We start from the raw sequence: 13,780 nt of genomic DNA, 5'->3' as shown, positions 1-13,780 counted from the left end.
GCACAGAAACTTTAGGTGTCTGTTCAACAAGTTTAAGGAGCTAAATTTAAGTAGCTGATACTGAGCATTTTGGAATGCCTTTGTAAAATCTAGAATGAGAAGTTTTCATTGTGATTAATAATCATAAATATAGTCTTTGTAGTAATGAATTTTGATTATCAAGATAGGTACATATGGTCACATGACTGAAGTATTCTGTTATTTGTAATTTTTCTTCTCATTTTTTACTAATTCATATTAGTTTGGGGTTCCTGACCTTTTTTCATGGTTTTAAATCTTATTCAACTGTTTAGGCTCTGAAGTGAGCCTGACTAACTAATGAATTGTCAGATTCTGGCAGTTTAAGATACTAAAGTAGACACTTGTGCCTCATATTTTGCTATCCTTAAGCATACATTTTAAATTCCCACTTATTTAACATTTCCCTCTGCTCTTGAATGTGTATTTATAAAGTGTCTTCCTTTTGTTTCATGATTCTGTTTAATCAGAGTTTGGGTTTTCCTCCTGAACTTGTGAATTTGGGGCTGCTTTTTTGTTTCCTCTTAACTAGTCAGATAACAGTTCATGTAGCAGAGGTTTTGGCATGAAAATCAGCTTTGGGTCTTTTTGTGTTGATGAACGAAAATAGAAGTTTGAATGCATTAGCTTCTAGCACATCTGCTAGGTAATAATTTCTCTTTCCCAGGATAAAAGGATACTTTAAATATTTTTAAGTCAGTTAATTTTTATTAATTTGATTATTTATGTTTTTAAAATAATTTTGTTACAGGTTTCCCAGGCTGGAGATTTGCTTATTGAAGTTTATGTGGAAAGGAAGGAGCCAGACTGTAGCATTATAATCAGGGTTAGTGATACAGCGTTTTATTAAGCATTTTCTCTTGAACTATACCAAATCTATTTTCATTACACAATGAAAGTATAAATTTATATCTGTCACTATTCTATGAAATTGTTTTGTATTGTTTTGTTTTAAATTTGCTGTGTTGTCTGGATTTTGTGAGGAGTGATGGCTATGCATTTTTAAGGAGAATGTTATGATGTGGTTTCAAAGAGGAGACATCCTCCTTTATTTTAACTGCAGCATACAGTGGTGTAAATTCTTGCAGCTCTGTGGGTGCAACACACAAGAATGTTAAGAGGTACACAATGAATGCTGGTTTTATTTAAGAGTAGAGAGCCATTTAAATGACCTTCCTCCTGATTTTGCTTGTTGCCAGTGATTATCTGCCTTCCTTCAGTGCTAAGAAACTTAAATCTTGTCACTTACTCTAACTGAGATTTCTCAGCCTTGTATCTGATAATTTATTTTAAACACACTCATCTCCATGTCATAGTGCTGAGGGAAAAAAAAATGCATTCCCATAATGACAAAGGACAGATACTGTTAAGAAGGAAGCAGAAAATTTAGGACAATGCTTTTGTCTGTTTCCTTTTTGTTCTGCTCAGCGCACCTCTTAAACATGTGTGTTTGTACATGTGTGCTATACATACACACCAAAATACATGCACATAAGATGTGCTTTTATAAATAGGAATGAAAGTGGGAATCTGCACTGCTGAGATACAAAACTGGCCCTTTCAATGTATTCCAGACACACATATCAATGTTTTTCTCCACCCCCTTAATTTTTCAAGGGTACAAAAATGGAATTTCAAGTTTCCAAGTTATCAGTCAGCTAAAGATTTTGACTTCAGTTTCCTGGAACAAAATAAGGAAAGCATGCTGGAGTCCAGCAAATAATTTATGGGTTCCCAGCTCATTATGTGCGCTGCCTTTTTGTGCTGTTGTTTCTGTTTTGTGAGATATTTTTTTGTGTGCTCTTTTGTTTGTTTGTTTTCTTTTTATAGTCAATTGCAGGGATAAAGAGTTGGAGAAAAAAAACAAACCACCCCAACTCAGAAATGTGTAATCATGATATCTTCTTAACTGATTAATTTGCATTATAGGTATCACCTTTGATGGAAGCAGAAGAATTAACCAATGATGTTTTAGGGATCAAAAACATTATTCCCAACAAAGATGATATCTGGGCTGCTTTTGAAGTGCTTGAAAATGGAGAACTAGGTTAGTGACACTTTGAATGTATGCATGTTCTTCAAATGTCATTATTTGTATTTTTCAGTATTTAACAGAATGTAAACCTAAGCCACTTACTGAAATATTTATAGCAGCAAAACAGTAATTACCTTTCAGGGCATTGTTTTATATTTGGTTACTGGGGCCATCTGCATGATTTCTTTCTACACTTTGCCAGAAATAAAGGGACGAATTGTTTTAAAATGCTGACAAATTGGGGGCTGAAGGGAATGTTCTTTAGGTTACTCTGCTTTGCAGTTCATAGAAAAGTAAGTCTTATCAATAAGTCTAAAAGAAGAAACTTGTTTTCATTAGAGTGTCAGCAGCTGATTTCATAAGGAATAATATTTATCAGAAAAATGAAGAGAGAAAAATACTTGCAATCCTTAGGGGAGAGGATCTGTTTTATTATTTAGTCAATTATTGTATGTGTGTAGATGAAAAAGGAGGAATCAAGTGTGTAATCCTGTGTTTATGGCAAGTGGCATTATGGTGGATGTAGCAGATTGTTGAAACATTTGCTTTAAATGCATTTCTGCTGCCAACAAGAGCAAATGTCACACGGTCACAGTATTAACTGTAATGAGGTTTTAACATGGGCAGTGCTTTATGCATGCTGGAGCTGCTTGCACTTTAGTATTAGAGATGCTTTAAAAAGGAATGGAGTTGTTGGTTGTGGGATTTTTTATTCAAACATTGTAGGTGATAAATACTAATGTAAGCTGATTTTTGAAGAATACATGGAGGGCAGGCATATGCTTTTAGTTAAGTCTGTTTGCACTTCATAGTAAGTTACTATTCTTATTCCTTTCATGTTACAGAAGTGGACTATGGACTCTAGTGCTTTTCTGAAGTGAAGATAGATATTTTTCTGTAGTGAAGATAGATAGATAGAAGTTAAGGGAAAAAAATGTAGGAAAAAAAATGTATGCAAAAAAATGGAGAAAACTAAGTTTGCTAAATGTTCCAAGTTTGTTTGAATAGTTTTGTTATACTTGGTTTAAAGATGTGCTTACAATAATCTCTTCAGATTTACACTGATTTTCCTGGTACACTTAGTCTTGACCTTGGCAGCATGAATAATGAGAATGGAATTGCAGTCTCCCTTTTGACTTAAAAGAAATGATCTTGGTGCCTCTTTGCATCTTGCAGTCTTGCGTGGAGCTGTAACAGAGTTCATTTCCAGATTCATACATACGGACGTCAGCTGATGAAGAATGCTAGCATCTATTATCTTTAGAAGACTTCTGCTAACTTCTACAAGTACTCCAGAAATCTTAGTTCTTTTGACTGAGTAATGGAAAAATGTGAAGGGGAGATTTTATTTTCTTTAAGTCGATATGTTACACTTACAGACAAATGGAAACTCAACTAGATACAGCCAACATAAAAATAAGTACAAAAGATAAAGCTCCACAGCAGATTCTTGGGGTATTTGAGTGCCACAACTAGTGTGGGCTAGATATGTTGTTTGAGCTAATGGCCAGGGAAGATAGACAAAATTAAGCTTGGTCTGAGGCACTGCAGACTCAATACAAGGTAATAGATATTAGCAAGGGATTAGAGTGCTTCCCGTTGGACCAAGAGTTTACAACACAGAGTAGAAATGGGATACCAGTGTTTCAAAACCAAAACAAACAAGCAAAATGCAAATTAAAAGTCCTAATTCAGCACCTGGCTGAAATCAGTAGAGACTGTGTTGACGAAATGTCTGCTTCATGGTCCACTTTTCTGTGCATGAGAACAGGCAAACTGAATTAATAATGGTGAGGAATAAAAATAATTCAGGTACGAAGAGGCACTTAGGAGGATCCCTGTGGTGCGGTGGCTGAATCTAGCAGATTTTCAAAAGGCTGAAACACACAGTCTGTGGTCCAAATATGACACTAAAGAACTAAAAACCTAGCTGAGACTTTGCTGCTTCAAGTTGGTCTTATCAGCATCATTTAACAAACAGCGCTGAACATTATGCAATCTGAGACATGTACAAGTTGAGATTCTAACACGACATGGCAGAAACAAAGTTTGCGTCTGTGTTTCAAGCATACATTGACCTTCACAGTGTCTTTTCTGACAGAAAAGAATTTTCTGCTTGTGTTCCTGCCATGGTCTGGTACCTGTCTAATACATAGACTCAAAGAATCCTAGAATGATTTGAGTTGGAAGGGACCTTGGAGATCATCTAGCTCCAAGCCCCCTGCCACGGGCAGGAGCACCTTCCAGTAGACCAGCTTGCTCAAGTCCTCGTCCAGCCTGGCTTTGAACACATCAGTTTGTGGTATTCAGGCGGTGATACTCAGTTTGTGGTATTCAGGTGGTGATACTCAGTTTGTGGTATTCAGGTGGTGATATTCAGTTTGTGGTATTCAGGTGGTGATATTCAGTTTGTGGTATTCAGGTGGTGATACTCAGTTTGTGGTATTCAGGTGGTGATACTCAGTTTGTGGTATTCAGGTGGTGATATTCAGTTTGTGGTATTCAGGTGGTGATACTCAGTTTGTGGTATTCAGGTGGTGGTATTCAGGTGGTGATACTCAGTTTGTGGTATTCAGGTGGTGATATTCAGTTTGTGGTATTCAGGTGGTGATACTCAGTTTGTGGTATTCAGGTGGTGATACTCAGTTTGTGGTATTCAGGTGGTGGTATTCAGGTGGTGATACTCAGTTTGTGGTATTCAGGTGGTGATATTCAGTTTGTGGTATTCAGGTGGTGATACTCAGTTTGTGGTATTCAGGTGGTGGTATTCAGGTGGTGATACTCAGTTTGTGGTATTCAGGTGGTGATATTCAGTTTGTGGTATTCAGGTGGTGATACTCAGTTTGTGGTATTCAGGTGGTGATACTCAGTTTGTGGTATTCAGGTGGTGATATTCAGTTTGTGGTATTCAGGCGGTGATACTCAGTTTGTGGTATTCAGGTGGTGATACTCAGTTTGTGGTATTCAGGTGGTGATACTCAGTTTGTGGTATTCAGGTGGTGATACTCAGTTTGTGGTATTCAGGTGGTGATACTCAGTTTGTTACACTCAATCCCGAAGTTTTTTGGGAGTTATTTTGCGTTTTAAGATACACTGCCCTGAAAATGAACTCTGAGAAGGCAAGACTACCAGAATCCTATATTTTCTAAAAAAGCAATTTCCTCCTGATATTTAATATTGCTTAAGGTGAAAATGACAGGTTTGGGATATTTACCAGCATATGACCCAAGTAAAAGGGTAATTGGAGGTGTGTGTTGACTGCTTGCTGTTCAGATGACTAAAATTGCAGTATTAAAAAAAATCAACCGCATGATTTGCATAGAGCAAAGCTGCAGCAATTGATTTTATCTAACTTAGTCCAGAATGTTCAATACCATATGCTTTTACAAAATAGGTTGTGTGGTTTATTTTTCATTTTTTTTGGTAATTTATGCTTGATGGATAGTTGGTAAATGAGGTGTGTTGCCAGTAAAAAACCTAATACATTCCAGCATGATGATTTATGTACCATGTAATCCATGATGACAGATGGTCCTCAATGTAACTATAAATAAAACAGTAGGTGTTTACTCTGGGAGTGCTGGTGTTCTAGGAAGATGTGGTGATTTCCTGCCTTGGGTTTGTAAAGTTCTCCTTAAAATGGATTATTGTTATTTTTTTTCCCTTCTGCACAAACAAGTCGTTTTAACTTCATCACAGCAGAGTTTACAGGTTCCCAAAAGTTAAAAAGCCATTTACAGTACTTGAGTATTTGAAACAAAAAAAGGGCCAGAAGAAGTGGTGCTCCAAAGTAAAGATTGTCTGCAGGATGGTATTTGGTTTTTTTTTGCTTCATTGTCATGCCTGAATAATAAAATCTTTATATATAAGTGGTGTCACAAGTCTGCAGGTAAGGTAGATTTTTGCATCCCCAAACAGCAGTAGTATTTTTCTCTCATTTAAGTGTGTTATTGGTGGCTGCTGTTTTCTGAAGCTCTGGCATTCAGGTGTTCAGGAAAATATGTTCTGCTAGAGTGCAGTGCTGGACAGTCCCAAAGCAGCTGTTGACATTTCATATTCATCTATCCTAGCAGAAATGAAAAATGAGATTATGGTGGCATACTTTTCCCTCCAGTACTCAAGAGACACAAGACTAGACTGCCTGACCCAACATGACAGTGTCACACAGGTGTGATTTTCCAGGGGCTGTACCCAGCTCTTCTCAAGGTCTGATCCTGGTATTAAAATAGAAACTCAGAACTTGTGGAAAAATCCCTCTTTGATGATTAGATGGCACCTGGATCTACTGCTCTAAGTTTCAGCCCATACAGTCATCATTAAAGTTTTTGTGCATTCATCAATTAACAGTAGGTGCTTGCTACTGAGCAGGTAAAAATCCTCAGGGATGGAGGTGTGTGTGAAGGAAGAATTAATAGAGAGAGGAGCTGTGCAGTTTCCCTCCATCCACATCAGCGTTGGCTTGTATGATGCCTCAGGCAATGTTGCAGTACATCACACTCATATTTTCTGCTGGATCTGGTAATGCAGATTTAGGGTCTATGTGCAAGTTCTTCCCTCCTTTCTTTGGTACATCATCTGGGGTTTGTATGGATTAGCTGTCTTGACTTGGTACCTCCTACCACCTTTCTTACCTATCAAAGAGTCTCAGTTTCCTCTTTTGGGTGGCTGAGACTTATCAACAAATTTACACCTGAGCATCTGCAGTGCTGAGGTGCATATATAGAGCCTGGTCATACCTTCATCTATTGGTGTTTCAGTCTTGCTCTCCTCTTTTTGTGAGGTTGGAATGCAAAAGTGCAAGTCTGGAAATTCCCCAAGCACAGCAGTGGAGAGAAGACCTAGTAAGACCACATCCTTTCCTCATCTAGTCAAAGGAATGTAATGAAACCAAGAGTCTGTCTCAGACTGCTTTGATCATTAACAGACAAAATAATCTATACAAGTTTTGAGGGTTTTTTCCACTGTGACTGCTCCAAATTCTTTGCTTTTTGATTGCAGAGAGTTGGTAGCTGTGGTGCTTCATTTTTATATTAAGCCAAGCAAAATGAGACCTAGTACAGATGGAGGTCTGTTCTGTTTGATCACACTTAGCTGTGCCCTGTGACAGTTCTAACTTTTGTATTTAGCTTGAAAGCAAGCTCTTGGTGTCTTTACATAAGAAAATGTTCATACCTAAATGCAAACCAGTCAGTGAACATTTGACTGCTGCTGGTTTAATTTGGTATTCATTACCTGCCTGCAAAGGTGTTGCTGCAGAAAGTCAATGAAGTGCCTAATTGTCTTATTTTGAAAGCGGTGTTTGACTGCTATAGCTCAAAGTGAGTCAGACAGTGTTCTGCATAAGTGTCACTTTTAAGAGCTTCCAATCTTGCTTTATTCTTTTTTATTATTATTATTTCAATCTTGTGTTGGTTTTTTCCCCCCTCTCATTTTTCAGAACGTCCTCTGCATTACACAGAGAATGTACTGGAACAAGTTCTTCACTGGAGTTCACTCCCAGAGCCTGGCACTGCATACCTGATAATAAAGAGATTTCTAACAGCAGACATGGTAAAATCCTACAGTGGTATGTATCTTTTTAAAACTTAGGTATTTCACATGGGAACATGAAGATGAAGATTCTTTTGTATCTGTTTTCGTTGGGGCAAAGCATCTTAGAGCATCTGAATTACTACTTTCTAAAAGTTACTGCCTGGCTTCCTTTTAAATTATAGAAATTATGGGTGTTCTTGTTTTTGCAAACTGCAAGCTCTCCCATTTGAACATAAAACTGTGCAGGAACTCTACATTTAGCTCAGTTTGTGAACTTCCATGTGCCTTGAGACTGCTGTTATGCACAGCACAGTCTATCCTCATGGTGCACAATGCTCTCCCTCTCTGGGCTACATGTGTGCATTTTGTATAGATAATGCTTGCATTATATCTAAAACTTAGAATTTTTCATGTAATTATATCAATATTATATACTAATAAGAATTCTTATTACCTAATATGATGTCTCCAAACTACAAACCTGATTTGAATGACATACTCATACTACAAACCTTATTTGAATGACTTAAAGTGTATGTGGCCTTTCAAAAGGATGAGGTATTTAGATCTGATAGCTGAAAGGAAGCATAGCTCAAAGATACAGTGGAAAAATGTGATTTTCAAGCTGCTCCAGTCCTGTTTTGGTTTTTAACATAATACCTGGATTTAAGTCTCCCGTGTAATAAATATTATGCTGTATTTGCTTTGAGGGGAAGCAGGAGTTTAAAAGTTAGACACGTTCAAAAATTACTACCCTCTATTCAAGCAGTTGAAATCCTGTCTGCTGGCACTGTAAAACGTGGAATGGTGACACATGAGGCCTGGTTTAATGCCCATCTGATTTTTATTCAAATACATAATCTTTTCCTCTCTTCCCTGTGCACAGAGGTATTAATCTCTCCATCTTCCCTCTTGATTTCAAGAACTAAAACTTGTGCTATTATGTTTATTCTTCTGAGAGTAATAGCCTTCTCTCATCATCCTTTATTCCTGTAAAAGCATACTCCACAAATATGAACCAGCCAATTGCACATAAAAGTTATGTTTGAGTTCCACTGTCTCTAAACCTGTCGTAGCAGGTAGTGAATGGAGAGAAACAGCCCCTACTTCACCAAAAGCTTCATACAGGAACACCCATCACCTCACTCACTATGTCTTGAGGGAAAAGGGAATGGGTCATAAGGGCTGTGAGAGCTGCTGCTCTGAGAAACAGAAGGATTAGACGACCATCAATGTACAATGTGTAGTACTAGTTCAAGGGGAGATCTGCCATTTGCCCTCTTTCTTCTCTCCTGATTTCTACATCTGTTTGTTCTCCCAAAACATAACATTAATTGTTTGCACTAATTCTGCTCAGTTTGACCTTAGCCTAGACATACTGGCTTTTGACTGAAGCCTTACATTTACTGGATTTCTTCTCTCTTATTTTCTTTTTTCTTTCTTTTATCTACTTTTTCTTTGTGTTAAAATAATTGGAACTTTATTTAAGAAGTTACATTGATTTCCTTAGTGGTTTGGAGGGAAAAAAATCCTCTGCCACATTGCAGGCTTAGTATTAATCTCTGTAAACTCAACATGACGGAGTAATCTCATGTATTACAAAATGTGTTTAGGCTGGGAAAAGGAAGACTGAGAGGAGATCTTATTAATGTTTATAATATCTGAAGGGTGGGTATCAAGAAGAAGGGGCCAGTCTCTTCTCAATGGTGATAAGACAAGGGATACAAACTGGAACGCAGGAAGTACCACCTCAATACTAGGAAAAACTTCTTTATTGCAAGGGTGCCAGAGCACTGGAACAGGCTGCCCAGAGAGGCTGTGGAATCTCCTTCTCTGGAGACTTTCAAAATCCACCTGGACACATTCCTGTGCAACCCACTCTAGGCAACTCTGCTTTGGCAGGGGGTTGTATTCTGATCTCCAGAGGTCCCTTCCAACCCTTGGCTTTCTATGATTCTGTTACCTTTTTCTGAGAGTGGAATTGCCATTTTAATTGCCATGTTGCATGGGTTGGTTTATAGAGTTACTTTTTTTCTAACTGGAGCTTTTTAAGAAAATAACACAATTTGGTAGTAATTTCAACTCATTAGAGTTTTTTGAGTCCTTCTTTAGCCTTTAAATTGACTTTAAGACTTTAGCAATACTGAGGAGCACATCGACTAACTTCAGCAGGGCAGTGTATTCATGAAGTGTAGGTGAAGATGGACAGAAGGTCTGCGCTGTTCATGTTTTGTAGCTGCAGGACTCTGCATGTTTGTTGTTTCTATTTCTAATCTTCCATCTGTATGCACTGTTAAAGCAAGTAGGCAAGTTGTACTTCCATCATTAGATAGTGTCAGAGGGAGAAAAGATACAGGATGAGGTCACTGGGAAAGGGATGCTTCCAGTGTGTGAAGTCAATTGTGGTTACAGTGAAGCTCTCCCTCTCAAAGTGCACAAGAAATAACTTGTGGCTGGAAGGGAGATGTAGGAACCTCTAGTATTTTCAGGGTTTTGCACTCTTTATGTGGATAATTCTTCCTCACTGAGTAGTTGGACTGAGGCCAGACGTCCCGCCACTACTATCTCTACAGCTCCCTGAAAGGAGGCTGTAGCAAGGTGGTGATTGGCCTCTTCTTCCTAGTAACAAGTCATAGGAGTAGAGGAAGTGGCATCAAGTTGCATCAAAGGCTATTTCATTTGGCTATTAGAAGAAAAGTCCTCACTGAAAGGGTTCTCAGATACTGGAACAGGCTCTCCAGGGAAGTGGTTGAATCCCCATCTCTGGAGGTGTTTCACTGCTGCCTAGATGTGGTGCTGAGGATCATGGTTTAGCACCACCCTTGGCAGAGTTAGAGAATGGTTGGACTCAATGATCTTAGAGGTCTTTTCCAGCCAAAAGGATTCCATTGGAAGCGTTTAGGAGGAGATTTGATGGGGTGCCTGGTTGCATGGTTTAGTTGATTAGGTGGTGTTGGATGATGGGTTGGACACGATGATCTTGAAGGTCTCTTCCAACCTAGTCTAGTCTAGTCTAGTCTATTCTTGCTTTTTAACAGTGAATTCAGCCTGATAGAAATGGGCAGCTGGATGGATGGATGTCCTCCTCTTCTGAGTAAAATTAGTAGGCTTGTGATTATGTTACATCTGTAACTGAATTCAGTGAACTCCCTTGGTTCTCTGATTTATGATAAAATCATCTAGACTAAATTACAATATTTTTTTTCCTGTTAATGTTACTTCAGAGCTCTGTCATCAGCACTTTTCTCCTTTTTCTTGTAGAGACTTTAAAATAACATTGGTTCAATGGTGAGCCTAAAGGAAAAAGTCTATTAACCACACTTCGTCTTAGCAACTTATCATTTTCTTCCCTGTCAGTGCAACTTTTCCCATGTTCCTTGTACATAGTACATTCTCTTATTTCATATCTATTATACTCTAATCTCATTTTGTCCATTTTAGACTAGCTTCTCCTCTACTCCAACATCAACCATTGCACTGATGTCTGGATGTATATTTTTCTCTTGTCTAGAAATCAACTTTCCTTATCAAGAAGGAAAAAAAAAAGTATTAGTAGGGGGGAAAAAAGTATTAGTTGATTTGTATTGATGTTTCAGTGAATTTATGGTGAGTTTTCCACTTTCCTCTACATCTTTAGTTATTCTCACTTGACAATTTATTCCACAGCTTTTCATGCTTGTTACAGGAGCGCTCTTTCAAGTGCTGTTGAGTATGGTAAGGTGTGCTTTTTGTTTTGGTATAAGAGATACTCAGTACAGCTCAGTTCTATTTCAAGACCCTTTATCTTCTCTTTCCCTGGAAATTTCCCACCTTAAAGTTTCATTTGTTAGAAGAAAAGGAGAGCACAGATTCACTATAAAGTGCGTGTCTATCGGTCCTTCAGATTGTACCAGTAGAGAGTAGTGCAGTTTGAGTGGGAAGTATTGATTCCTGAGAACAGGGGCTGTTATTCAGAGAAATTCTGTGCAATGCAAACTTCTAAACCATAGATGGATCAATCCTGAATGGATTGAGCACATCTAGTTCCTAGGAGTTGTGAAGTTCTAGAAAGTTTTGCGTGCTTTGCAAAGCTGGGATCAGAAAAAAATCATTTTCATTAGCCCCCATCCCAATTATTTTAGATTTGCTGCATGAAATAGTGGTTTCTGAGGAGTATAGAATATCATCAAGTTAGAGGATTGTTATTTTTCCTCTTCCAGGCTTTTCTGGGTATCGAGTCGTTTGATAGACTTGCTATGGTGGGGAATGCTGCGAAGTTTAGAATTGAGTTTTTAGTCATGATGAGGGCTATGTGCAGAAGTCTGAAATTTCCCAGTTTAGTACAGATGTGGGAGCATCTCGCTGCTGTCATTTGGTGTGGCTGAAAAAATAAGCAAAAAGCTTGTAATTGTGCGGAGAAGGATTCGTACTTTATTCTGAGTACGTAATAAACTTACTGCCAAAGAGGGAATATGTTAGTGCTTTTTATAACTGTGCATCTATATTTGCACTTACAACTGAGGCAAGCCAAGGAACTTCTGATTTTAAGCGTTGAAATGTATTGATTCTGGCGTTAGAGACTATCTTGACCTCTAATGGAAATCTGTGGAAACTTTCTTTTGAGATCACAGAATCACCAAGGTTGGAAGAGACCTCAAAGATCATCAAGTCCAACCTGTCACCACAGACCTGATGACTATACCATGGCACCAAGTGCCATGTCCAACCTCCTCTTGAACCACCTCCAAGGATGGTGACTTCACCACCTCCCTGGGCAGCCCATTCCAATGGCTAATGACTCTCTCAGTGAAGAACTTTCTCCTCACCTCCAACCTAAAATTCCCCTGGATGCTTCCTTTCATGGCCAGCACACTGATTAGAATGTAGCTGGTTTTAGTGATGAAATCAATATGGTTTTTTATCTTTTTAATTTCCATTATATTTTAAAATGTTTTTGATCCTTTCAGTTTGTACTAAAATACAAAGCAAGAAGGAATTAGGTTCACAATTTTTAATTACCTTCTTTTAGCAAATAATTGGGGTTAGGAGGGAGAATAATTTAATTCCAACTCTTTAAGGAGTTGTTTTTCAGATGGTGTGAAAGATGAGCTTGAGATACAAGTTTTCAACTTAGTCCTGAAGCCTTTCTACTGTACAAATGTTAGCGGAGTCTGGCTCAGAGTTTTGAAATATAACCTAACTGGGGCCCTTTCAAGGGCATACAGGAAATGGGGTTGTTTAGTCTTGAGAAAAGGAGGCTCAGGGGAGACCTTCCCATTCTCCACAACTCCCTGAAATGAGGTTGGAGTAAGGTGGGTTTTGGTCCCCTCTCCACAGTAGTAATTGATAGGGCAGGTCTAGTGGTATCATTCTGGGACTCCTAAACAAGTTTATTCAGTGTTTCCTAAATAAATGATTGACTCACAGGAAATGTCTGCATATAACAAAAGAAAATAGCTGGCAAAAGCCAAAATATGGCATAAGTAGTGGGCTTGTAGTGTTTTGGGATGAAGGAATTTTTAGCCCTGTTAGTGTGGTGTTGACTGGAGTGAAGAAGAGTTCATCTCCTGCCTGGCTGTCTGCTCTTCATGTTGGCAGTCTTCTTCCCTCACTCGTTATCTCAAGGAGAGAAAACATACCTCAGAGTTCTATGAATTCTGTGAATTCTTGGAATTGCACTGAGTTCTGTGCTCTTTCATGAATATTTTGTAAGATGCAGGTATGAAATATTTATTTTTCTTTGTGTTATTCCTTGCCTTGTTCAAGAGCTCTTTCGGTTTGCCTCTCTAAAGTATCTCTAAATATCTATACGTATATATATATATACGTATTTAAAGATTGAAAGTATCCATGTCATGATCAGGGGACTTGAGTACCTCCCCAATAGGGACAGACTGAGAGAGTTGGGGCTGTTCAGCCTGGAGAAAAGAAGGCTCCAAGAAGACCTTAGAGCAGTCTTCCGGTACCTGAAGGGGGCTACCGGAGAGCAGGGGAGGGACTTTTTACAAGGGCTTGTAGTGGTAGGAGAAGGGGCAATGGCTTTGAGCTTTGAAAGAGGAGATTTAGACTGAAGATTAGGAAGAAATTCTTTACAGTGAGGGTGGTGGAAGAGACACTGGAACAGGTTGCTAGGGAAGTTCTGGATGCCCCCTCCCTGGAGGTATTCAAGGACAGTTTAGATAAGACCTTCAGCAGCCTGTTCTAGTCAAAGGTATC

General features: G+C 38.5%; 1 protein-coding gene across 4 annotated transcripts in view; it reads left to right on the top strand.

The window, feature by feature from the left end:
- ARAP2 (ArfGAP with RhoGAP domain, ankyrin repeat and PH domain 2) overlaps window positions 1-13,780 on the top strand; it is a 148,306-nt gene that overhangs the window by 115,662 nt on the left and 18,864 nt on the right. For all 4 annotated transcript variants that reach the window (XM_068137547.1, XM_068137548.1, XM_068137544.1 and 1 more), the window contains 3 exons: window positions 770-844; window positions 1,948-2,065; window positions 7,491-7,619. In XM_068137547.1, coding sequence (XP_067993648.1) covers window positions 770-844; window positions 1,948-2,065; window positions 7,491-7,619 — 322 coding nt within the window. The remainder of the gene's footprint in view (window positions 1-769; window positions 845-1,947; window positions 2,066-7,490; window positions 7,620-13,780) is intronic.

The sequence above is a fragment of the Melanerpes formicivorus genome, unplaced genomic scaffold (assembly GCF_026170545.1).
Source record: "Melanerpes formicivorus ecotype bairdi unplaced genomic scaffold, bMelFor1.0.p_v2 SCAF_4, whole genome shotgun sequence".
Lineage (NCBI taxonomy): Eukaryota > Metazoa > Chordata > Aves > Piciformes > Picidae > Melanerpes > Melanerpes formicivorus.
Note: the sequence above shows the minus strand (reverse complement) of the source record. Positions and strands in the feature narration are given on the sequence as shown.